Source organism: Carassius auratus, chromosome 30 (assembly GCF_003368295.1).
Source record: "Carassius auratus strain Wakin chromosome 30, ASM336829v1, whole genome shotgun sequence".
NCBI lineage: Eukaryota > Metazoa > Chordata > Actinopteri > Cypriniformes > Cyprinidae > Carassius > Carassius auratus.
Genome location: NC_039272.1, coordinates 20,814,864 through 20,842,490, shown reverse-complemented (window position 1 = coordinate 20,842,490; position 27,627 = coordinate 20,814,864). Strand labels below are relative to the sequence as shown.

At 38.6% G+C, this 27,627-nt stretch overlaps 1 protein-coding gene across 6 annotated transcripts in view; it reads right to left on the bottom strand.

Moving 5' to 3' along the window:
* Nucleotides 1-8,501: 8,501 nt before the first annotated feature.
* LOC113049604 (ephrin type-B receptor 3-like) overlaps nt 8,502-27,627 on the bottom strand; it is a 48,322-nt gene continuing 29,196 nt past the window's right edge. Inside the window, exons 3-16 of one of the 6 annotated variants that reach the window (XM_026212088.1) lie at nt 23,655-24,327; nt 20,474-20,629; nt 19,798-20,133; nt 17,861-17,985; nt 17,333-17,495; nt 17,038-17,146; nt 15,443-15,495; nt 15,126-15,332; nt 13,974-14,221; nt 13,413-13,628; nt 13,158-13,307; nt 12,881-13,074; nt 10,765-10,920; nt 8,502-9,470 (exon numbers count right to left, since the gene is read on the bottom strand). In XM_026212088.1, coding sequence (XP_026067873.1) covers nt 9,362-9,470; nt 10,765-10,920; nt 12,881-13,074; nt 13,158-13,307; nt 13,413-13,628; nt 13,974-14,221; nt 15,126-15,332; nt 15,443-15,495; nt 17,038-17,146; nt 17,333-17,495; nt 17,861-17,985; nt 19,798-20,133; nt 20,474-20,629; nt 23,655-24,327 — 2,895 coding nt within the window. In that variant the 3' untranslated portion in view covers nt 8,502-9,361. Of the gene's footprint in view, nt 9,471-10,764; nt 10,921-12,880; nt 13,075-13,157; nt 13,308-13,412; nt 13,629-13,973; nt 14,222-15,125; nt 15,345-15,442; nt 15,496-17,037; nt 17,147-17,332; nt 17,496-17,860; nt 17,986-19,797; nt 20,134-20,473; nt 20,630-23,654; nt 24,328-27,627 lie in introns of all 6 variants that reach the window. The other 5 variants (XM_026212087.1, XM_026212090.1, XM_026212091.1 and 2 more) reach the window with 5 other exon arrangements.

Here is a 27,627-nt window from a genome sequence, read left to right as displayed (position 1 = left end):
CTTGTAATACCTGTGTCATACCCATGTCATTATACACACACACACAACACACACACACACCCTCAAATGTAGTTTAAATGGGAAAAAATAAAATAAAATCTTAAGCCAGGGAAGTTATAATTTGTGATAGATAGATAGATGGATGGATGGATGGATGGATGGATGGATGGATGGATGGATGGATAGATAGATAGATAGATAGATAGATAGATAGATAGATAGATAGATAGATAGATAGATAGATAGATAGATAGATAGATAGATAGATAGATAGATAGAATAATATATATAGATGATATTCTCACTACATAAAATATACTTTGAAAATATACTTAAAATAAACAACTAAATGAATCCTTTTTTGTTTTTTTGTAAGTATAGCTATGGTTATATGTTGTTGGTGTTCTGTGGAGATCCTGGAAAGTACTTTTTCAAGCTAAATTTTTTTAATAAACAACAATCATAACAACAAATTCAACCAAAGTCTTCTGATTTACGGTATCTTTTACTTTGAGACTTTATGGTAAATGATCATTAATGTATTGTTTGAGTTATGACAGCGCTAATCCAGTCTGGGGTGCGCAGCTGCGCTCAAAGATCTCAACAAAGGCCCGCTTGTTGGACCACTGTCATTGCAGGCTGCCATTTTGGATCAGTCAAGGCCAACAGCATTTCTTTGGGGGGTTGGAGGTTGGAATGGGATAATCCGTCTTGAGAAAGTATGGTGCAGTCAAAACGTAAAAAGCCTTGCTTCTAGGGATCCCTGCTTAGCTAAAGCCCTGTTTTTCGACTTTGTACACTCAATGACATGACCACATGACACAGATGACCACTGGGAAAACAATTAAAACCTTTAATGACACAGATATATCATACTTGTGTACTAATTTCCCTTATGGAACAGCGTTTATTTTCTCCCTGGTCTTGGCATCGGCCTCATCTTTGAACACTGTCTGCTGACACAGGCGTTGCTATGTAAAGACAAAGACATTGTTTATACTTTTATATATATATATATATATATATATATATATATATATATATATATATATATATATATATATATAAACAAAAAAACTAAACTAAACACAACAAAAAGGACACAACGCAAAAATAAGTTAAACAATAAACAACTAAATTAAAACATAACAACAAATAAAACAAACATAACACAAAGCAAAACAAAATGTTGAACAAAACAAACGAAACACAAGTAAAAAAACAAACAAAAAAACATAAAACTAAACAAAACACAATACAAGAAAATGGCAACAACTAAAAAAAAACAATTAAAACACAACAAAAATAAAGCATAACAAAACAAATAAAATAAAACAAATAAAAAACATAACAATAAGCAAAACAAAATGTTAAACAAAACAAACGAAACACAAGTAAAAAAACAAACAAAAAAAAACATAAAACTAAACAAAACACAATACAAGAAAATGGCAACAACTAAAAAAAACAATTAAAACACAACAAAAATAAATAAAACAAACATAAAACAAATAAAAAACATAACACAAAGCAAAACAAAATGTTAAACAAAACAAACTAAACACAAGTAAAACAAAATGTAAAAACAATAACAAATTAAAGACAACAAAACAAAAACAAAACAATAAATAAACAACAACAAAAAATACATAAACAACAAAGCACAAAGCAAGTAAAACAACACAAAGCTGAAAAAAATAACAAAATAAAAATAAAAACACAAAATAAATAAAACACACACTCAAAAACACCAACACAACACAACAAAAAACAAAACACAACATATTAAGACCTGTAATTTTTAAAACTAAAATCTTTACTGACACATGATATATCATACTTGTGAATTAATTTCCCTTATGGACCAGCGTGTATTTTCTGAACACAGTCTGCTGTCAGCTCCTCTGAACTGCACACAAACACTCCCAGTCTTGTGGGAACCCTCTTCCAATTAAACGTGGTGGCGCTGAGCCTGTAATTAGCGTTTACAGTCAGTTTCTGTCTGTTGCTTAGCCGAGACAGGCCTGATGCTAAACGGCACACTATTTGTCCAACAATTATGTCAGGTCCCCGTGTCACGCCACAGACGTGACCAATTAGCCGAACCTCTGCACCGCGCGAGAGAAAGAAAAAAGGGATTAGTGTGGAGGAGATGGGCGAGGATGGAAACAGGGTGAGGGGGTGAGGAGTGGGTGGAGAATCAGCCGAATCTAATGGGAATAAGAGAAAAGAACACATAGAAAGGCTTTGCCGGGAGGGAGGATGCTCTCTCTCTCTCTCTGTACTTTCTGTATGTTCTGAGGCTGTACTGATCATTTCATTTTCCAAAACATGAGGCACAGTATTCATCAAAGGACGCTGGGTGAAGCTCATAGTTAGTAATGTCTGTGAATCCTGCATGTATAATGAATTATAGAGGTTGACGTAATACTTCACAACGTATTTGAAAAAAGCATATAAGCATATTGTAGGTTCTCATGCAAAAATATCGTAATGTACACAAGAGTTTGATGTTAGCACGCTGCTTAGCTTACAACCCAGTTCTCTAGGTAGCATAAAAACAGCAGATGGAGGAATAGTTGCTAATAAAAGTATTTTAATCATGCCTCTCAGTGTGAATTTAAATATACAAATAATTATATGATTATATTTTTCTCCCATCCACCATTTTGCATTTATGATGTCACTGAGAATATTACTTTTTTTTTTATATATATATATTTAGCAAATAACTATTTGTTTGTCTGTTAATAAAATCATGAAAATGTAATGCAATAATAATAGTGATGTAGTTATTAGTTAAGATTTATTGATTGTGTAATGTATTTATATTTTAGTACAGCACTTTCATATGCCTTTGCAAGTGATTTATAAATACATGACCGATTAATTGAGTGAATGATTTAAATCAAGAATTAACTAAATACACACATATGCTCATCTGCATGTCATGAGTCCATTCACCAACATCATAGAACCATAGGTATGTGAATGTGATGTTAAATTATTAAAATATCAACTTTTAGACCCCAGTTTAGCCCCTTAATTTAAGAACATTTTTAGTACTACAATTTCTTAAAGGGGAAGTTCGCCCAAAAAGTGAAATTGCATGTGTTATGATTATGATAATAAACCACTGAAACAATGCACATGCAAAGCGATACTGCTTTGTTAGCGCATAAATCTGTGCAAATGCTTTCTCTTCGTCAAAAGAAGTTTCAACGTCTGCTGTTGTCAAAACATTTTGCCTTATAGGATGTGCTGTTGCCCCATCGTGAAGCACCTCTGTTTCCCTTTCCAATCTGACAACAGCTCTTGTGTGTGTGCCAGCCACTGTAATATCATGGCTCTCACCACAGAGACTGACAGCGACTGGTTGCCATTGTAAATCAAGAGATAGCACACAATACAAGCACTGTGTCATCACATTACTGCCCCATAATATCTGTCAGGGCTTGCTTAACTCAATCTATTATCTGGTACATCCCAAGGAGCGGTTGCTCTCCTTGTATTCTCTCTCTCTCTCTCTCTCTCTCTCTCCATTCTGCGCAGGCAATAAACAAGTAATCCTCCTTTTAAGGATCTCTAAGCATATCTCCATAGTCTTTAAGGAAGTGTGCAACTGCGCACAGAACCTTAACAACAAGAGAAGGAGAGAAACAAAATACATTGTACAACTTTTTTTTCTTCCAAAAACTAACATCAAAGTTGCATCATTTGTCTGCATACATTGCATATACACACACTTATTTTGTTATCTAATGCAGTGAAATGTCACTTCTCTTTTAAATCCATTAATAAATGAAAAATGAAAATGCATTTGAAAATTAATTTAGGTATTTTATATTTTGCTTAATGCTTATTAATGTTTTAGTCACATTTTTGTGCGGTGCAACCAGCATGCAAAAATATATACAAAACACAAAACAAAATGAAACAAAACCAAAATTCAAAAGTCAAGCCAAGTGTGCTTTATTGTCAATTCTTCAAAATATACAGCAAATACTTACAGAGAATTGAAATTGTGTTACTCTCATACCCTTGGTGCATACAAATAACAGTAGAGCATAAAAAATACAGATAGATACAGATTAAATATAAAGTACAACTATACAAATAAGGTCATGAAAAAAAGAAATACAGTTGTATAAAGCGGCACAAGCACATGGAAGATAGAGTGCAAACCAATGAATTAAACAAACAGTTCAAATAAAATGATTGTAGTGCAAAAGAGCTTATTCAGACTGATTTAAAGTGAGAAAAACTGATAGAGCAGTTATTTATTTTAAACTGACTGAAGAGGTAGTTGAATGAGGTACAGAGCAGACCAAGTGACCAAGAGCATGCAGAAATATAAACAAAACAAAATGAAAGAAAGAAAAAACACACAAAACAAACATGCAGAAATATAAACAAAACAAAAAACCGCGACATGATGGAGAAAAACAAAACAAAACAAACAAACAAACAAAAAACACCAACAACAACTTGCAAAAATATAAAAACACAAAACAAAATAAACAACATGCAAAAATAAAACACAAAATTAAACAAAACGCACACAAAACAAACAACATAACAAAACAAATAATACAAAACTACAAAGACACAAAGTAAATAACACACGAACAAAATAAACAACAAAACAAAACGTAAAACAGTCAATGATATCCTAGAGAATCCCTGCAGACCCCCCAAAACCAATTAGATAAAATATAAAATATTATAAATAAATATCTCTCTCTCTCTCTCTCTCTCTTCTTTTCTTTTCTTTTGCCGTAAATTGCATATATATATATATATATATATATATATATATATATATATATATATATATATATATATATATATATATATATATATATGTGTGTGTGTATATGTGTGTGTGTATATGTGTGTGTGTGTGTGTGTTAGGGCTGGGCAAGTTAACGCTTTAATTAATTAACCCCAACAATTATTTTAACGTGCCTTAACATAGTTTCCGATAGCAAACGAAGACAACAAAGAAGCGCTGTCGCTCAACACAGTGGAGTGCATTGTTTTGTTAACATTGTGGTTTATTTTTTTGAGTTGTATGGGACTTGGTAACTCTCTCGCAATATATTGCTTTACGCATCTATCTCTTTTGCCGCTCTGAAATATTCACACAATCATGCAGCACGTATCAGAAGATCTGTGCTCCGGTGTGGTTAGCGCTCACACTCACTGATTGATATATAACTGAAGCGAGCTCTCGCACACCTCTTTACACTTTACACTTACACTCTCTACCCGGACATCGAGTGTTGTCCCGCTCCGTACTCTGCTGTGATGGGACCCGCTCTGATCGTGCAGGTCACTAATAGGAATGTAGCTGTTATAATGTTATGATCCAGGCTCTGGACTCTGAGCATAACCTGTGTTTCTATAACAAACTATATTTTCTATAAAAACTGTCCTGGCAGTGACAAATGGCTTGTTTTATATTTAATTTAATTACATTAATATTATAAGTTGAGATTTATGCTATAAATAATATTTTAACTGCTACTATATAAAAGGAACACTGCTGTTAAAAGCATTATTTGTTTAAAGTGTTTGCAAACCAAATGTTATTACACTTTTGTTCATATTGCAGTAATGAAAAAAGCACACAACACACTACTTTTGAACGCATTATTAGTTGTGTGCATAACAATGTGATTAATCACGATTAAAAATAATAATAAACGTTGCCCAGCACTAATATTTATTATTATTATTATTATTTTTTTTTTCAAAACCATATGATACCAGCATTACAAACTTCACATTTTAATTGAGTGCGACAATGTACCTGGATCCATTATAAACAAATAAATAAATAATACAGCCCCCTATAGTTACTAGTGGTCTCCTTATGAAGACCATGAAACCACATATTGCATATAATATAAAACACAAACAATACAAACTTAAGTAGTAAAACATCAACGCTAATATCTTAGACCATGAGGATTCTCCATTTCGCAAAGTCCAGAACACTGTGAGCAACACATGGACACCACAATCGTCCTCACAGTCCGTGTGTGTAAGGCAGGTGGCCTGACCCGTAGAGATCAATGCTTTCCCCTCACAAATACAGGCCAGAATGTTTTATAGAGGATGACGGTCTTAAAAATCCTCAGGCTTTTCAATTCAGCAAGAATCTGTGGCCCCAGCGTGCCTGAAAAATGTTGGACCACTTAGAGAAAGGACAACAATTACTGTATATGTCGATACACATAGCTTTCAACAGCGTCTGTAAAACAAACCACGCAAGAAATCACACAGCAAACACAGGTATTTCTTAAATAATTTAATTGCAAAAGGGTTTTTTTAAAAATATTTCTACAAGAATGCATTATTTAATCGCTGTTGTTTTGTCTTCACCATTAAATACATCTCAATGCTTTCCAAAACAAAACAAAAAAGAACAAGAAAAAAAAAAACAAGTCTTGAAATGTGTCTTGCTTCTCTCAATATAAGTACGGCACACAGCAGACATTTTGCTTTTGCGCGTCAGTGATTTGTGATGTGATGAGAAGACTTTTAACTGCTTGGAAAGAAAAACAATTTTTTGCTTGTTTTTTAATATAAAAGAGAAACTTCGAAAATCAGGAAAACTGTCAAGAGAGGAACAAGAGAGGAGTAGAGGAAAGAGAGAAAGAGTCAGAGATGGAGAGCGACCATTGGCACAGAGTTATAGAACCAAAATCATGCAAGTTATGTTGCAAAACTGCTTTGATTAGAGCACAGTGACAATAGCACCTCACCCGAATACAGTCATACATACACACACACACACACACACACACACACACTCGAATCCAGTTATGAGAGAATATACCATCAGACATGTTGAATTTGACCAAAGCAGCTCCGTTTAGTTCCCAAACGCCTTGTAAGTTAGTAGCACGTAGGAGCTTTACCAAACAGGGTTCATATACATCAAGATCTGTCATATAAGAAAAAAGATAATGTCTGTCATCAGCATGTTATATTACATGGAGCTTGTAATTGAGAGGGTTTGTGAAATTAGGAATGAAACAAAACCAGAAACAGCGCAGAATATATGCAGTAGCGTTTTCCGTAGCGCAGTATATAAGCATTGAAACAGATTTTGGTAATAACAACCTCTATTGGCTTCTTAACCCATCAAACATGCTACTATTTAGCATATTTTAGATCTTTCTTGTTTGACGTGGGGAAAACTAATCAGAGCAGCCGAGAACATAAGGCAAGAAGCGTTTAATAATGATGGGTTGGTCATCTGTCTCTGCCAGGCTGTAAACATTCGCCCGTAAGATCGGCCTAGTGTTAATCAGACTGACACATGGAGTCTGTGGTGGGGTCTTTCATCAAGCCCACGCGCAAGAAAAAGAGTTGAAGGCTAAATAATGTGGAAGACAAACCGACAGCTTGAGAATTACAATGTATTCGGCCTACCGCATGGCACTAACGTGAATTACCACCGTGGTTCAAGATCTCATTTGAAAACGCCCCTGGAAATTCAGTCATTCTGAAAATATGATTGAAGAGAAATGAACAAACCGCCTGGTGAGTAAGCTTTACAACGGGTTAGCTTTGAGAATTGGTACTAGCAGTCTCTCTTTGTGGTGGTGACGGAAAGGCTTAGCTTTAATATTAAAGAGATTTACTAGATCTGCCCAACATTGATGAGATGTCCAACACCTTCTATTCATTTAAACCAGTTTCAATACACGTCCTCTGCATTTCTTGTTTCCTCCTGATGACAGCATTCCAAAATTCCATCTTTTATCTTTTTTTTTAATTGTCAGCGTTCAAATTTATGTCAGATCTTTAAATAAATAAATCAGTCCTTTTGGATTCTTGGGATATGTAAAAATAAAATCATAAAATGAACATGAAATTGGTATTTCTCTACATATTATTGTTTCATAAGTAATAATATATATAACTGGAGCTCCATGTGGTAAGTCGTTTCATGCATTAGTGCTCCACTGTTCGAACACAACTGAAACGCTCATGTGGAGAATGTGCGCATAATCCTCATACTCTCCATTTTTTATACACACACACACTTACACACAGAAACACACACACTACAACATTGTCATCCTCACACTCAGTCATTGTAGAGATGGTCAGTGATTTTTACACTGGAAAAATACATATATATATATATATATATATTTTTTTTTTTTTTTTTAAATAAGTAGTTTGTCATTTTCCTAAAAAATAAAAAAAATAAAAACATCCTCGAAAAAAGATTAAAATGTATTAAGTAATATTGCGTTCATTTGATTTATATTATGTTTAAAGCATAAACCTCCGCATTTTGTTAGATTTATGCTTGACATAAGAATTCGACAAAGAAAAAACAAGTCTTAATATAGTGCGCAATTTTACTTCTCAAATTGATCTTGTTTTACGAATGTTTAGTTTAGTCAAACATTGATTTTTAAAAAAAAAATATATATATATATTTAGATATATATATATATATATATATATATATCTTTTTTGCAGTGTAGTACAGATTATCACAGACCTTCTCTTTTGTAACTGCTAAAGAATCCTGATATAATGACTGCCGACCAGCTAAATGTCAACTCATTGTGGAACAGAAACAAAACTGGGTGAGGGAAAACAACAGAAGAGAATAAAAGAAAACATCAATTGAAATTGTGAAAACACAGCTGAGAATCCTTTATTTTAAACTATGAAAGCATCCTGAGTTCACCAGGCATACTCTAAGAAGTCCTTTTATCAGTTTAAACCTGGTGGACAAATGCAACTTCCTTAAATCCGGTCCTGCGACATCCGTGATCTTTCGCCCTCGGCTGTGCCTCTCCCTCCTGTACGTTTGAGGCATGTGCCCTTAAATAAAACACCTTCAATATGAAGATGGGGAATAAGCACACAATCACACGCACAATAGAACATACTAGCACTGGAGGGATTTCTGCGCAATCGTGTCCAACGCGAATTTCGTGAATTTATATTCACTTCTAGTTTTTGTCTTTATATTCAAGTTATGTGTACTATAAGAGGAGTATCTCTTCCATAAGCAATGTTCATCCGGGAGAGTCCGTCCCTCAGAGTCAGTTTCAGGGAGAACTTCATTATGGGTGGCTTTGGAGATTGGGCGAATCCCGTCCTGCAGTCGCTGCGAGGCATGCATGGGATATAGGCTTTCCTCTCGGTTCTTAAAAATAAGTACAAAATAATCTTATCTAATCCTGTCGGGTGTAAAATAATGCAGTCGTTACAGGAAAATGGAAAGGATAAAGTTGTCCGAGGCACTGCAAGCCAGTTTCATCTGATTAGTGGAGATGATCAGGCGTCTGGGGTCGTCTAGAATAGTTCCTCCCCCATCTCAGACCTGGACGGGCAGCGTTTGGTTCATTTGCAGTCTCATGTCTTGGATGCTGCCGAGAATCTTCTTTTGGTGACCGGCTAATGTTACACCTATCCGTAGCAGGTCTCTGTAGAAAACAACAACAAGAAAATGTTTGTGTCATTGCTAAACAAGAAATTTCATAGTGGTTTCTAAAAGAAAGAACAGAATTGGTGGTATTCAAGTGATAAACTCCCATGGGAACATAGCCAGGTGAGCAAATCCGTTAGCAAATTGTCACTAGGTTGTGCAAATAGAGCAACCCCACCCTTTGGCTACTGAACTGAGACAAGTATGTTGTGCAAAGCCAGTTCTCAAACTGGAGATAGGTCAAACGCTGGTCAATGATTTGCATGGTTTTGTACCGAAGGCTACCAGATGTCAAATTTCACATAAAGAATGTGCTATTGGCGTAACCATAGAAGTGACTTGGAATAATATTTCACTACACAGACTGCAGTATGAGTGTGGTGGAAAAGTTACCACAGGCTTTATGATAAAAATGCTTCCTGTTGTTTCATTGGCTGAGGTAATCTAATCTCTTCATGAGGCTTTAGTTTACACAGCAACACGTGTAGATAAAAGCTAGTGTAGACTCTTGCCGTTTACAATTTTTTCTCACCTTTCTGTTAAACAAAAGCCTTCAAGAGGACGAAAGAGGACGTTGTCGGGGAACAAGCTGCCCCCAGTCTGTCTGCCCTTCTCATCTCTACAATTACATGACATTAGCAGTGTAAAGTGTTTTCTGCATTTTTCCTTTGTTGGTCCCATAACGCCAACAATGTTGGATAAAATGATAATAAATGGAACCCATTAGGAGAATAACTAGTCATTAAGAGCACAAGAAAACCACCGACTAGTCCACCTTTCAAGTTGCCAAATTGAAACAAATTACCCCTGCCTCGATGCTTTATTACATTTTAATGGGTGTGATGAATTTATATATATATATATGTTTTTCTTTATTAGTTCATTTGATCCCAACAGCTTTCTTCACATCTGTCTAGACATTTAAAATAGCAACAAATCACAGATTTAGTTCTGGACAGTGACCTTTGTAAGATTCCTTTGTTGCGATGAAACGTTACAATTAATTAACGTGAGATGAGAAAAATTGCTTTAACACTAATCTCATTCAGATAACTAAAATATTGACTGTCTCTTTAATTCCCTGTAGAAGTACTGTTTAAGGTTGGTTTGATCGCTTGGTCTAAGTCAGAGTTCAATTTCATGCAACTGGCTCAAGTCCGTGCCGCAAGTACTATTATGAAATTATTACCACCTTTTTAGAAGTCGCATAAATGCACATTGCGTTGAATTCAAACTAATGTGAGACCACCAAAACAAAGATGAGCAATCCAATAAATGAATGAGACACTCACTCTGCAGTCATCTGGGCCACCAAGTCAAAAGAAGCAAAGCCAGAACTAAGGAAGTTGTCTCGGTAGCGGCTCATCTTGATGGCGTCCAGCCAGTCGCCCACAGTGGTGAAGGTGGTGTAGTCAGGCACACAACGGTCGAGGAGCGGCTGGGAGGCCCTACAGAGAAAGAGAGGAGTGGAGATAAAAAGAGAGAGAGAGAGAGAGAGAGGGTTAGGTCACGACAGGCCTCCACCACCGAAACCTCACCCCCAAACCCCCCACAACCACCACCACCTCTCCTGGCCTGTAGGGCCTGAACCTGCCACTGTGGCTTACTGGCTGGAGACATGCAGTGGCCCACCAGAGAGAACTGCAATGATGCTGTGGGTGTGGGTCCACATGAAGCAGCAAATGTTTGGACCTCATGTGTATCAATGCATGACATGCTCTAAATCTACATTAATTTGTATTATATTTCTCAATATCCCTTTGAAAACACTGTTTGTTTATGCAAGACATGGTTTTTCCAAGTAGGACAAGTAGGTCGACCATCTCCGTAATCTTCCAAGAGCAACATTTATTTTATTTAAATAATGTTTGCCTGCATTTGCCTGTGTAGATTCTTCTTGCACTACCGTGCAACTACATTTAATGTCATGCATAAAAGCTGCCGGTTTAAATTAGATTAGATAAAACCAAACTTAGACCAGACACAATCTACGACCAGACTGGGGGTCTTCATAAGTAAAAGTGAGATCTAGACTGTGGGGACAAGTTTGAGACCAAAGACACTTCTGTCTGCAAACTATCTGCTCTACTGAACCTAGCTGTCTTTTGACAGCATTAGATTAATTAACAATTAAAAGCCTAAGAAAGAAAAAAAAAGTTAATAATAAAGGAACAGTGGCTCTTTTGAAGACAAGGTCTGTAGATGGATGGGAAGAGTGATTTTTAATAAGCTCCTGCCTTTAGGGCTGAAGGTTTGTGGTCATTAACCTGGAAGGCAGCTTTTCTTAATGGGACATTGTTAGAGCTGGCCTGGCTCTCACATCTCAGGAATGTTGATTTTAAGTGCGAGACGGGGAAACTGTATCAGGAAACCAGAAGAACAAATCTCTGTGCAAAACTAAACTACCTTGAACTCAGCATTGAGAGCAAATATTAACTAATTAAACTGTCCTTAGCTTAGTTAAGGCATTGATCACTGAAGGTAGTACACAGAACATCAAATGTTGCAACAACAGGAGCCCATTTCTCAGTCTTTCATTAGGCTCAGCAGGCAGGCCACCTCTCCATTGGCCCTTTTAAAATCTTGTTACTTGCTAATTAAAACCATTCCCATCTCAGAACTACATTAACTAATTATTATTCCTTTATCCTCTGATCATTGCAGAGTAGACAAAGTGTCTCCCACAGTTTCCTGGTTGTTGGAGACCTTCCCCCAGGACCTACAGCCTAGAGGCAGGCACCCCGAGGTAGGTCAAAACCTGCCTACAGCTTCTGGCTGACAAGTACTGTGTGTCTTTATTTTACAGTCCTGATCCTCATGTACATACTATCTACTTATTATAGTAATTACAATAACCATGTAATAACTAGGTACTAACCCTGAACCTACCCCTAAACCTAACCCTACCCCATGTAGTTACCTTGTGTTACCAGAACTTTCTTAGATAAATACACTGTAAGGACACTATAAGTACATGTTAGTACACGTACTGTAAAATAAAGTGCAACCGCAAATTCTGTGCAAAAGTGCTGATAAACAAGTAAAATGCTGTTATATAGTGACATGCATCTGGAAGGAAGCGTATGCCATTAAATATCTCAAATACGAAAGCCGAGTGTGTGTAAACCGGAGCAAGCATTTCAGGCAAAACAATCAATGTTTTACTGACTGAAGGTCATCCTGATTTCAATAACATTAGAGTTTCTCAGCTTACAATATTTTTGTCAATTGAAAATTAGCTGAAATCAATACGCTCTTAATTCAAAACGCTTTAACTTTGGCCTAATTCTAAATTTGTAATGAGATAACCAATTTGTATAAGTCTTTAAAACTGCTTGGTTAGCTGAGGAGATAAAAACCATGCAAACATGTTAATTAGCATGCTAATATGTCCATGTGTGCCCTTACCCAGAATGTGTGCTGGTGACCACCTTAAGGCTGGCGGCATTGCGAATGAGTTTGTCCAAGGTATTGACGATCTGGGAGAACTTAGGTCTCAAGTTTCTTTCTTTCACCCAGCAGTCTAGCATGAGTTGATGCAAGGCAGTTGGGCAATCCATAGGTGGGGGCAGTCGGTAGTCCTGCTCGACAGCATTGATTACCTGTTGATGGAAAAAAAATAATAGTTGGTGTTAGTTTATGATCAAATTAAGTTGAACAGAGGCAAAGTAGAGAGAAAACTTACATCTTGGTTGCTCATGTCCCAGTATGGGCGCTCACCATATGACATCACCTCCCACATCACAATGCCGTAGCTCCAGACGTCACTGGCTGAGGTGAACTTCCTGTAAGCAATAGCCTCTGGTGCTGTCCAGCGTATAGGGATCTTTCCTCCCTACAGATGCAAGAGGATAAATAGTTTGTTTTTTGTTTCGTTTTATTGCGCTGATCACTTTTAACTGACATAGGAATATTAATGGATAAAGATTTGAATGCTGACCAATGAGCTGGTGTAGGTGGGGTCAGTGGGATCATCCTCCAAGAAACGAGAAAGGCCAAAATCGGAAACCTTACACACCAGGTTGCTGTTGACCAGAATGTTACGGGCTGCCAAATCACGGTGCACATAGTTCATGTCGGAGAGATATTTCATGCCGGATGCAATGCCTCTCAACATACCGACGAGCTGGATGACTGTGAACTGTCCATCATTTAGCTGTTGGATAGAGTGGGAAAAATCACAGACCCATTATAACAAAAATGCTGCTGTGTAAGTGTTTTTAACTTTCCAGGATTTGACTCATCAGCCAGATGATTCATCTCTCAAAGTCTCAGCTAGCAGCTAATCTATTTGTCACCACTATTTAGAAAATATGTTTTTTTTTTTAGTGGACAGGTGAGAACATCTCTTTTTATTAGAAAACTAAAGTGGGACTAAATCTTGCAAGACTGCAACAATTATGGTATTCACGCATGGTGTGGTATATTACTTGAATATACCATAAATGTCCCACAAGGCAAAAAAAAAAACATTAATTTAATAGTAGTAAGCATTTCTAACCCGGAGAAAGGAATCCAGTGCTCCGTTCTCCATGAATTCAGTGACAATCATGACTGGCCGACTCTTCGTCACCACTCCTTCAAGGCGGATAATATTAGGGTGATCAAACTGGCCCATGATGCTGGCTTCACTCAGGAAGTCCCTTCTTTGGCGTTCCGTGTAGCCTGCCTTCAGAGTCTTGATGGCCACAATGATCTCACGCCGTCCAGGTAGTTTCAGACGGCCACGGCAGACTTCTCCAAACTCTCCTACATAAGTAATGGACAGACAAGAGAGAGAGGAAGAAAAGGTGGAGTGGAGAGAGGAGAGGGAAGAGTGGAGGAGTGTGGGAGAGAAAGGGGAGAGGGACAGTTATTGGTTAGAATAAAGGGGCCAGGGGGAAGCGGGGGGAGACAGCAAGAGAAGCCATGGCTAAAGATGATGCTATTGGAGTGTATCCAGGGTGCGAAGGAAGGGGTAGGGTGAGGGAAGGAATGCTTCAGCAGTAAAAGCTCTTGAAGGGTTTTTGGGAGTTAGGGTACTGAAAAGGAAATGGGAAAAGCAAAAGTGGAAAGGGTAAAGGGTACATTCAGAGAATGCTAGGGTCTGGAGGGAGTGAGGGTAGTAATGTGGGAAGAAGGTGGGGACAGAAGCTTGGGAGGATTGGATGACTTGCGTCTGCAGTCTAGGGCAATGTGTAAGCAAGTGCAAGAGAAACAAAGGGTTCAGGGAAGGACATGGTAGGGGTTCATCACTTTATACAAAGCTAGGAAAAAACAGGTTCAGGAAGCAGCGTTAGATGTTTAAAGCCTTGTCTGTTGGAGTCTGACATGGGGCTCCTCAATTCATTACAACATGGCTGCATGTCTTACTGAACCAGAACCCTACTTTTTTGCTTGTGTGCTTGTTTGTTTTTGGCTCTGATATTACAAACTTCACAAAACAAAGGGGAGTAGTCTGAAGGGCAGGAAGGAATTTAACAGGTCATAGGGTCAAGAGGACATTTAATTGTCATCAGGCTCAGGACAGGCTTGGTAAGTTAGCAGGAATGGTAGCTCTATAGTTAGCTCTGAAGATAACCTCAGAAGCTCCATTTTGTAAGTAAAGCTGTTAGAGACATTGGTAAGGTGCTAAGGGCATATATTTTGGAGCGGGATGAGTTGATTGAAGTACCGCTTGGAGTGAAGTCCTCTAAAGGTATGGCCAGGGTGTGCCTAGCTGTCTTCCCCCTGTTGCTCAGGAGCTTGTGTTGGTTACCTGCGCCAATGACTTCCTCGATTTTCACACAGGAAACGTCAATCTCTTTGGCAAACTCGCGGATGGCCTCATTCGGGTCCTCATAGGTGAATGGGTCAATGTAGACCTTCATCCCCGGTGTGACTATAGGGGATTCAATAGTGCGAATAGCCATATGAATCACACTGCCATAATCAACAATATTTATAGCATTGTTAGTCATCAGAATGCAAGTAAACTCTTTAGAGACTTACTGTATTGTTGCAGTTTTTCTGTGTATTCTGATTCTGAGCCATTGCGTTGTTTCCTGTAAACCAAAAACAATACAATCAGTCACAAAATGTTGATGACGTCCTATCTAAATATAGGAATATAAGCATTTAAAAAGGACCTGCTTTTACCCTGCCAGCCCATTTAGGCATATAAATCGAGGTCAATTAAGCCCCTTTCACACTGCCATTCCGGCAAATATAGGAGTAAAATGTTCCGGCAATTGTTCCCGGGTTGCTAGATTTTGCACTTTCACACTGCCAGTGATGACCCGGAATATGTGCATGCTTTCACACACAACCCTTGAAGATCCCGTAACGACACGTGACATCAGGGCGTGACGTGTAATGTACGAGTCAAAAACATTAGGCACGTTATACTTTGACTGAAGCAAGCGAACGATCTCGGCGTCAGCGCGGAAAGTGAGGAACTAAATGATCTCTGCTTCATTACAGTTTGCACATATGTTTTCGTCTCGAACGTTGATCTTCCTTCAAAACAGCCAGTAAAATAGTCACGCTATAACGCGCGTCATCACGACACGGAATTAGATCTGGCTTTTGTTCACACAGCGCTCGTCCCGGGATGAATCTTGCAATGTTACTAGGTCTCCGACCCGGGTTCAATTCAGGAATCAATCCCGGGATGTGGTTGCTTTCACACAGAAGGCGACCCGGCAATGTTCCGGCAATATGACGTGCAGTGTGAAAGGGGCTTTACAGAAAGAGAATGATATGAAAATTAAGAGAACAAAATCCAGCGAATTCATCCTCAAGAGACCCTTGTCACTTGTCAAATCTGCATAAAGACAGCTAAGAAAAACAGTAGCATCACTGGTTGTATTGCTTCCATTTACATGCAAAGGAAACTTTACAGCTACATTGTTTAAATTACTCCTGTCTCTTCCTTCACACTTTTTTTCACTCAGTCCATTAAATGCAATGCAATTTCAACAAACCCAACCCCCCTCTACTAAGTTAATGCAATCCCTTTGTTGTCTTACTAGTAACCGGGCCAATAATACCCGCTGGTGATTTGTATCTCATTTCCAATTCAAATTCAGTTCCAGAATATGCCAAGGCCTACATTTTTTTTTTCAATCACAGATAAGTTACGATACTGACACAAAACTGTGCTGATTAGAATGAAAGAGAGAGCAAATTTAGAATTTTGGCACGATAAGGCTTTAAATGCACAGCTGCCTTGCCCTCAACTGTGGAAATGGGAAGGTGGCCACAGAATGGAAAGTGCCAGTGCCAATGATCATTGGGACACTGCGGAATTCCAATGTAGGGCACATGTACATTTGAGACCACTAGCTATAGTTTACGAAGTACAAGATCCAAAATAACTGATGACCCAGAATGAATCTGATTCTCGAACTGTATTCATTAATTGTCAAATAGGTTCCAAGTAAGCATTATGGGCAACTAAATTGCATATGCACTCAAAAAATTTTGTTTGTTTCATAGGTATACTTTGACTTCTAATTCTTTCCTCTACTCTTGGTGTGATCCATTTATACAATAAGTACATTTACTGAATGTTATTAAGGTACGTTAAAAATCGAACCATTTACCTGAGGCAGACAATGGCAATAACCACAACAACAATGATGAAGACCAGCCCTGCTGTCAGAGACCCCACAATGAGAGGTAGCTGCTCCTGTAGAGTCTTGTCTGGATCGGCTGTGTGAGAGGCACAGAGAGATATCACAGGATGTATTCAAGAGAACCATATTTCTTTGATCTATTTATGGCGTTTCTTTTTCTATGAGAGGTATTTTTACTTTCAGATTCACACAACTGCTTGATATTATGTGAAAGAAAGTTGTTTATATGTGATAATATAGGAATATACGTTGTTTTACATACCCTGGTGGTTGGTGCTAAAGTCAGTAGGGATGCTATAGCGGCCATACCCTGCCACCGTTCGGGCTCGAACCTGCACAACATACGGTGTGCCTGGCTTCAAACCCTCAATGCGTGCCGAGCTACGCTGGGCTGTCATGGTGTGGGCAATAGCTTCTCCCTGGTCCTGTGGGAACAGTGATAAAACAAGCCATATAAAACCAGCCAGCACCCAGCCAGCGAGTGTCTGGCAGCTCTGGTTAAATCTGTCAGTACAACACATCAAACACAAAGCAGATATGCCTGGCCCTTTCTTTTCCTCTATGCAAATCCTCCTGCCTCCATCCCTGCCAAGCTCCAACCGTCATGCGGTATCAGCGTTCGAGAGTATGGGATCAATCAAGGATGGAGTTAGGGAAGAGTGTTAGGATACGAGAGAGAGGAAGAGTTGATGCTGTTGTCAGGACGAACGATTATGTATAGAGCAGAGGATGACAGTGGTTGAATTGTGATTGAATGCCCTTTGCTTCATTGACTTACACTGGCTCTTACCTTCTCATGGTATTTAATCTCGTAATCCAAGATGATGCCATTTGGTTTTTCAGGGGGGAGCCAGGAAAGACTCATGGCGTTGGCTGAAGCCCCCATCAGGTGGACGGTAGGGACTGCAGAGGGAGCTGTGTCGGAAAAATTAGAGAAATCATATTTTAATGAAAGCTGAATTTTATTTTTATTTTATTTTTATTTTTATTTTTTCACATTTAGAGCATGTTCACATTCAGGATTACCAAAGAGCTGCTTTGATGTGTAAGCATTCAGACAGCTCTTAGTCTTTGGCCCTTTCAGGGCCCCAGCCTCTCAACTTCACATAAAGATTGGATTCTAAAGTCTTGTAAAAAGCACTATATGGCAGACAAACCGGAAGGCTTAGTATCTGGCAGATCCAGTCCACACAACCTACACACACATGCAAATATATTTATGGCTGCACACACCCTCTGTCCACTCCCTAAACTCTTTCTTTCCCAAATTCCTGCAATGTGAAAAAGATATATTATATTAGTTTATTAGTAATATTAGTTTGAATTGTGCTCCTGTAATTTAAGCAGATTTTAATATTTTTATTGCAATACTGTAAAATTACTAATAAGAACCTAATGAGAATCACACCTGAAATGACTGTAATTTTTTTTTTAATTTTGGGGTAATTATCACAAAATTAATTTATTTATATCCTTTAAAATTCCCTGGAATATATAATATATTGTTTGTTTTTAGGATTAAATGTGACCTGGAATTGTTTAAGCATATATATAGTTGTGTTAACACAAGTTCTTACATAGCTCCTTACTTCTTCTTCGCATCTAGCTTTACATAATATATTTACATAATCTATACTGTTCCCATTTGTCCTCAGACCTGATGTTGTCATCTCCAGTTTCTGATGTTATCAAGTTCTATTCACACACTACAGTAGCTCTCAACATCCCCTACTTTCTTGCCTCTGTCTCTCTCTCCCTCCTTCATTTTTATTTTTAAGCATTTTAATCCCCAGGTCCGGTTCTTTGATCGTTTCCCTATTAGCTCTTTACTGTTCAGTCTGTTCCTCTGTCCACCTTCCCCAAAAGTTCACTCTTCTCCTCCATACCAACACCATCAACCTCCTAACCCAGGCCTTGCTCAGAAAAGCTTCACCCTGCAGACAATGCTCCCTGGCCAGCCAGTTTGCTTACTTTCACCCCAGGATTAAGGGGTCTCATCTTGAGGAGGCAGTGGAAGTAACCATGACGTCCCTTGAGCTGATGGCCAATATTTATGTTTTGTCTTAAAATGAATATCCAAACACAGTCCTGGGAGATAATCTGATCACAGACCCTCCTGAAGTTTTCAAACCATGGGGATGGGCAGATTTGTGGGTCCGCAAGTCACCCTAGGATTGCATGGGTTATATGACAATGACTGAAGTCAATCCCTGAGAGCAAAGATAGGAACTCTTAAAGCTGGGTGCTAGCATAGAGTGCTAAAATATCCTGAGAAGTCCAGTGTCAGTTCAAAACTTGAGATCACACAGTAAGAGACTATTTTCACCAGGTTAATGCATCTCCACATCTCACTAACCCAGCACACTCTAGCCTAGAGTAGATTAGCTTTGCTCCTGAGCCTCATAGCACGGCTCGCAGGCATTGATGCATTCTGTGGGCTGAGCTCTTTGGGTAGAGCGTTGCGGGTTGGAAATATCTTAATAAAGGCCATTACACTTCATTATTTCAAGCTAGAGCAAGTGAAGAAAAACCTTTATGGACACACATGGAACCAGTAGGAAAATGTAAAAATGGTATCTGTGTTTTGGAATATGAAGGCTGATCGAGCTGGTCGGGGCTGGTTATTAAAACAAATCAGTTAGTGGCTGTTCAGGGTAGTTTTTGTACCATTGTAGACAACAATATATTGATAACAATCTTGAAATCAAAAGAATCCACTGAACTCACCAGCCTGGTTGGTGGTGATGTTAACAGAGGCAAAGTGGGGTGTATATGGACTCTTGTTGGAGACTCCATTGACGGCCTGAATCTCAAAGCTGTACTGGGTGTGAGCCTGAAGGTTTCTGACCGTCACATGTCTCTCAGTAAGCCCAAGGTGGCGAGGAGAGATATCCACGTTGTCATCACATCTTGTGCAGGTACCACGCTCAGGAAGGCATTTCTTACAAATAACATTGTAAAGGAGGTCCTCCCTTCCACCTTGGTCACGTGGCTCGCTCCACTCAAGTACAAGTGACGTCTCATTTACAATGGAGATGACACTGCGTGGAGCTGAGGGTACGGCTGCAAAAAGCAAATATTTTTGTCATGTTCATCTTAATAAACCTTTCAAAAAGGCTTCCCATAGACTCACTGTGGATTAAGTGCTTTAATATACATCCAATTAATCAAAACCTTGTTTATTTTTTTATTTTTTTTCCAAGTATCTGTTCAGAGTGCTGACAATGAACAGAGTTAGAAAGAAGCTAATATGAAACCGAAGAAAGGGAAACGTAAAATAACAATAATAATAATAATTAATGTGGCTTTTGAGAGCTGAGAACATGGTAAATAAACCACACCCTTATGTTTAGATAAGTTCACGGTGGGTGAAATGGCAGGTTTAGATGAGGGCATTACTCACTGGTGCATCCTGAGTCAGGTGAATCATTGTCCGCCCGATAGTAGCCGGTCCTGCAGGAACAGATGCTGGAGGCTCCAGAACTTGTCCGACTGTTGGGTGGACACGGGGAGCAGAACCCTTCACCCTGCTTGGACTTGAAGGTGCCTGGACTGCAAGCTAAAGAGAGAAAGAGTTTTTACTCTGACTGTCAGAGATAGAAAGTCATAGCTGTAACTGCAAATTCAAACCAAGTGTACTTCTTTGCTACTCATTTGCGGTGAATGCTTCCATCTAGGCATGTGAAAACTTTTCATCGCATACAACAGAAGAATCAATACCAATTTCCCATTTGCAATTTGCATTTTGTGAGCTCTGCTTGCCTTAATTCAGTTTCTTTCTTTTGTTTCCCTCGCCCACAGTATGCAGTCTAATCCTTTCCATCTTGACATTGTAAAATACGAAGGCGCACAGGTTCTTGCTTACATATTTGTTTGGCACCGTTAATTTGCTGTTGTTTTCCTTCAGGGAAACAACCCCCTCATGACTAGACGAGTTCCAACAACATACCCAGGCCTTGCATAAACCCCATGTGCATATGCTAACCTTCAACTTCAATTACAAACACATGCCTGTTAGCTCCAAACAACAGCACTTTCTGAAATGAACTCTTTCAATCAATACTCAGGGAATGTCAATGTTGTACTGTAGGAATTGTCCCTCTAAGATAAACAAAGCATATTAAAGACTACAAGGGAAACTGTGAGCTGTTATCCGATGAATACAAAGATTAGTGTGTCATTCACAAGGTCTTTGGCCTTTGTGGAGCGTTGACACCATTTACGGAGATTGTGTACACAATGTATCACATCTACGATAAATGGAGAGGTGTTTCCTGGCACACAGGCACTGTGTTTTTCTGAAAAAAATAAAATGTAATAAAAAAGTTTTGAACATCTGGTTTCTGGACTGATAGTGCGCAAAAGTAGAACACAACACCGGTGATGTTCCTGAGGTCACTTTACAAGTTCCCTTTTTCAGAAAGTGCAATATTGACACAAGGATTCATTAGTGCAGGATACAGTTAACTTGGTTAACCGGGGTCTTATTTGTTTAACCATTAATCAGGGGAGGCCAGAGATAGGTAGTGAAGAAGGAACATAGAAAACAATCCACGTAGAGATAAAAATGAAAGAGCGTATTTGTGAGTTCGGGTTTATCGCACATAACGTATCACTTTGGAGATTAATGAGTCCTCAGTGTTTTGCCTCGCATTTCAGATGTACATAAATCAACCAAAATCTTGGGAAGACAAATGAGACCATCTAGCTCTAGCCCCCGTGAAAGACTGCTTGAAATTCCCCTTCAAAAAACTCGGGCTGTTTTCTGAAGGATTGAAAGTGCTGATTAATCGCTTCCAAGGAGGTAAGAAGTCAGCCTTTTCCTTTCATCCTCATCCTTCCTCCAGCAGCTCTCCTGACAGAGAGCGAGAGAGAGAAGAGGTGAAAGAAAGCAAAAGAAATGCAAATCATGTGGCTTTTTTTCATGAGTTCTCTTACTTGCAAACTCTCGCCAGTAGTCTATTGCTCTCACCCTATTGCCCAAGCCTTCTACACTCTTTCCCTCTCTCATTGAGAGTAGAAGGACTTAAGGGAGTGATTAGAATTTGTGGTGAAATTGGAAGCGAAGAGAAAGAACGGATGGGGGAAATATGGAGCGCTAAGGAAAAAAGAGTCTTGTCGATTAATATTCATGTGAATGTCCTAACTGTGCTCTGGCAGGGTATTAATGAGACTAACGGCCTTCAGATGAAGGCGAGAATGAGAGAGGTGACAGAGAGATTTATCCCTCCTTTAGTTTGGGGTTGGCTTGATTAGGGAACATTTTATCAGGGCATAGCCGCCAGGGCTTTCACCTTGAGCCACCACAAGCAAACAAATGCGTTTTAAACTGTACATCAGGCAGCAGATTTCCAAGGACTGCCCACTTTCCCCTACGGCTATACACACATTTGATATTAAGTTGACAGTAGTATGAAAGTCCTTTATTACGCTGACAAATGCATACAATTTCTGGAAGAAAAATAATAATAATAAATAAATAATGTGAGTGGCGCAAAACTTGCTTTCATTATGCTGAGGAGTTTTAAATGGTTGCCATGGCATTGCTATGGGATTCTTAACTTTTTAGGGTAATATGTTGTTGCTAGGGCTTTGTGGTACATTGCCAAGAAGCTGCAAGGCTTTTCCTAAGGCATTCTTTCTTGTTCTTTGTTGCATACTTCATGGTTGTTAGGTGGTTTCTTACCATCTCAAGTTAAAATGTGACTACCCTAAGTCATATTCAAGATATTCCCTAATAAAAGTAAATCTATGGGGATTTTCATCACCTTTTCATCATCCAACAGTAGAAAATTTTAAGTAAATAGCTTAGTAGTATTTGTAAAATTAGCTGTATACAGGCTAAAGCAGCATTTATGTCTATAGCACAAACTACACACTACAGTTTAATACTCAGGGTTAAGGGTTTGCTTAATTCTCAAATCCTCTGTATGAAGAATCACAACAGTTACGATTGTCTCAAACAATTCTCAAATAATTCTCTTTTCTCTATACACAAATAATTCACTGTTCAGTTTAGTACTTTACTCCAGAGGTTCACTGCTCAGTGGCTTTGTCTTTCTAGTTCGTTTCTTGGCGAACTTTTACTTCTGGTGCCTTAATTGTAACAGGGTTACTTTTCTTTCTCCATCTTGTGCTCTTCATTAATGTTTCACTGCAGCCCTTGCCCTTGGTCCTCAAATTGATTCTGGTCTCCTCTCATTCCCAGCTCTCCATTTGACCCTTGACCTCCCGCTGTCTGCTCTGCTCACTTTCACCGCGGCTATGTTACACGCTGGCTTAATTCACCTCAGCCTGAACCTGATAAGTTTTTCATCAACTCCGCTCCTTTCTTTCAGCAAAACGTTCCACTCTGATAGACATAAAGACTATATATATATATTTGTTTTTGTTTTTTACTTATTCATTGCTTTGCTCTGCTTAAATCAAGGTCATATAGCCAACTTTGCTGTTAGGTCAAACACCTCAAAAAATAACAAAAAAACAACAGGATGATTTGTCCATTTGGCTTAATGTGATACCGAGAGATAAAACAAATTGCACAGTGAGAAAAAAAAAAAAAAAACACATATATCAGCACTCACCCTGACACTGTGTGTCCTTAACTGCCGGCTCGAACCCAGCCATGCAAGTGCAGGAACCTACAGGAACCATCCACTCTCCATCTCCATTGCAGTAGAGTTTAAGAGGGACAGACACCTCCAGAGCATTCGCCACACAAGTTCCAGGGGCAATGACTAGTGACGTAGCCTCAGCTCCTGTGGCCGTCTCTGGGAAGACGGCGAAATTGGCAATGGTTGTGGAACACTTCTTGTAGAAAACTCGGACGGAGATTAAAGACATGCAGGCGCCCAGGTCCTGGAAAGCCAGATAGAAGCCAGCCTTGGAAAGTGGACCAAAGCTGCGGATCTTGGTGTTGACCCGGCCAGATTCCAACATAGAGAAGCTCTCGTCCGGAGCAATGGTGTCCACCTTAATATAAGGGTTCTCCATCCAAAAAGGACTGGTGGCGGTGGCCGAATCTGAGTCGGACTCGTAGTGGAATAGATTGAAGGTCTCTTTACATGATCCTGGAATGTTGGGGATACTATTGCAATCTCGTACGGTGAACTTCATCTCCACGTAAACACGGAGAACGTCCTTTCGAGGGATAAAGTCGCTGCGAAGCCAGTTGTTCTGGTTAAGTTCGCGAATGTTGCACACTTGGTATGTTCGGATGGGGTTCATGGCATCGTCATAACCACTCACTTCTTCCCACTGAGAAAACAAAACAAAAACACTAAGTCATTGATGTAAACAATATACAAGTTCACCTTCAGAATGAGCTAGCACCTAATATAAACTGCATTCGAGGATTCTTCTACAGAACAATAGTAATAAGAAATGTTTTATGTAAAGTATGGTACGATACACTTTATTGTCAGGGTTAGGGTTAGGGTTAGGGTTGAAATCATTCTCCTTTTGATGTTATCCAGGGCTTTAGAACTCTGAGGTGTTATGCTACAGAGGTACGGCAGGCAATGAATTGCTCCTTCTGAGCTCTAGGCTCACACACCGGTGCTAAGAAACAATATAACGGAGGGAGCAAGCTGAGAAAAGAGTGAAATGGGTGGATGAAAGTGAGGGGAAATTAAAGTTTGTGCGTTTTCAATTACACATTGTGTGTGGTGTCATGAAGTGAGGAGCTGCATGCTGGTCTTTTATCTGCGTTCACCAGTTCAATGAGGAGACCTGCCTGGAAAATTCATCAAAATTACGAATAAAACATTTCGAATAAAACATTGAGTGGATGTTTACCTCGTACCTTGACTGTGGAGCACTCTCTGAATCACTTCACAATCAGTTATTGTTCAATTAAACCATCATGAGCGTACTATATTCCTATACTGTAGATCAACAAGCTACCAAAATTCATCTACCAAAATTAACAGTATACATCTTTTGAAAAGAAAGGTGAGAGGTATCTGCTACACTGGGATTTGTGGTAAAACCGTGTGACATGATACGCATTATGTAGCAACTACTAATGATAGTACAGACTGTGGTCGAGTAAAAATGCTTACTAGCAATCTTGGCATCTAATGATGGTTTTTACTTCAACCTCGGCTTGTTTAAACAAGCAGCATATAGCAACAAGAAATTATTCATATTCAATTCAGTAAAGGAATAATTAGATTCACGCTCAACCTCGGGAAACCGCCCAGCTTCTTTTGATTACACTGAGTTCAATTTCAGAGCAAGAATAAGCGACCCTAAAGGAGAAAATGAGCAGTGGCCAAAAAACGAAAATTCGCAGAGATATGTTGAGGGAGTAGCATAGTGTTTGTGTAGAGGTGAAGTGTTTAATGAACAAAGAAATATGGATGTTGTGCGGACAGGCCATTCATCCCTACGGGCCCCGGGGACCCGAAGCAAACAGGGCTTCCAAAAGTCTCTGCTTTATCACTGTCTTTCTGAGCCAAGGGTGCCGAGATCAATAATAAGCATCAGGTCAATGCGACAGTAGAACGAATGTAAATGGGCGTTTAGTTTAATGGAATAAATTGCTGAGGGAGTGAGGATGGAAACAAGGAAGTGGCGCACACATCGCACTGGTGCCGACTCCTCTAGAGATAAAGGCGCACCAAACATTCCTCCTTTCAAGATTAAGATGCCCAATCGATTTCTTTTCAGCTCAATTTGAGGGAAATAAACCTTCGAATGGCTTACTCTAATTGATTTCTGCATATTATTTGTTGATATGAGATAGTACTGTCTGGAAGTACTGAAAAAATACGCACCTCAGCTTCAAGGTGAAAAGTTATGCTCATTAATTTTCCCCCTGCTGCATCTCTCCGATTTGTAAAAAAAAAAAAATAAAAAAAAATAATGAATTTACTTTACACACAGATGCTGCTGTGGAATGATGGTTTATTTATGAATATATAAGTGCATAACAGTTTTTCTTTTTTTTCACTCGGTTTGTTTATCTTGGAAGAATTAGCAGGTCAGGTTTAAGCGACAAGCGGTGCATATGTTTATTTTTCCTTAATGGTGTTGCAGTCTGTATTCATCTGTGTTTATTTCTTGGGTTACAGGTGTCAAACTAATGAATAATAGAGGATTTTATTTAGATTTTTTTCATGGCAGAATAAATGAACAGAGTTCCCATTTCAGTTTTCTGGTGCGACATGCCATTGAACTTAGTGGCACACAAAATTAGAAATGAGTGTGCTGTAGGAAAGAGAGATATGGAGGCTGCCAATTAAGCCAGTGGCTGGATCTCCAAAAAAAAAAAAAAAAAAAAAAAAAAAAAAAAACCTTTAAAAGTTACATTTAATCCCCATCAGAAATAAGAAAATATATTTAGCTGAAAATAAATAAATACACATTATGACAAGCAGGCAACACCCTCACCCCAATTGTCATAACTGCAATAAATAAATAAATTAATATTATTTATATTTACATATATATTTTATTTTATATTTATTGTTCATGGTAGTTTTGTATGGAAGCATATGGGTAGCATTATTCAATTTGGGATGTAATATGCAAAATGACAATGCAATATGTAAAATGGCAGTGCATTTCTGTATTTACATTTACATTTTCCAATACATCTGTGCAACGTTTGGTGCAAAATGAAAATGAAAATTAAATTACATAATTTTAATTTGCCATTTACTACACCAGTTTTAATATGTAAAATGAATATTAATTTTAACGCTTTATAAGTTGCAAAATTAAAATTAAAATGTATAACAGAAATGATTAGATATGTCTAACATGTTAAAGCAAAAACTGTGGCAAAATGATCATTTAAATGCTATTTTTCTTAATTGCATTAACGCTCACAGTCAAGACACTTACGATTGCATTTTCATTCGGTGTCCCGCAATGAATGTAGCAAAATTCAATGTGCACATTGAAAATGCATTCGGAGCCGATCACGTGTCCCCGCCCTCACGCCACGTCAATCATTGTGTGAACAAGGCGGGGCTTGTAGAAGGTCAGAGACTCAAATCTCAAGAAGACGATTCAATCAAGTGAGACAACATGGACAAGACAGTTGGTCCGTGTATGTTTTGATCATTTCGGTTTATGGCTTCAATATTTCATTCGGACTTGTGGGCGGAGCTGAAACGCTGCTTTCATCTGATTGGTCGAATCGGATCGGTTTTCATCTGACAGCCTTCAGCTGAAATGTCTGAAACTACACTCACTGTTAATTAGCATAATATTTGAATCAGATGTAGCTGGGCACATAATTCGTGCTGTCGAGACCTGCAAATTATTTCTAGGTTGTAGTATTGTATAAATATTGTCCCACTGATAAAAACAGTGCAAATAGTTCTGCCCCTTTGGATAACAGTAAAGTGGAAATAAATATAGTTAAATTTATGAAATAAAATTAAATAGGATTTTTTGGGAAGGTAAGTCTGGCCAGTTATACAAGCAACACGAGTCGGACGAGTCTAAAGATATGAGCTGGATTGGGTGAAACAATAAAGTTCTAGTCTGTGTCAATTACTCTCATAATAAATAATAATAATAATGTTACCTGTATTTTTCGGT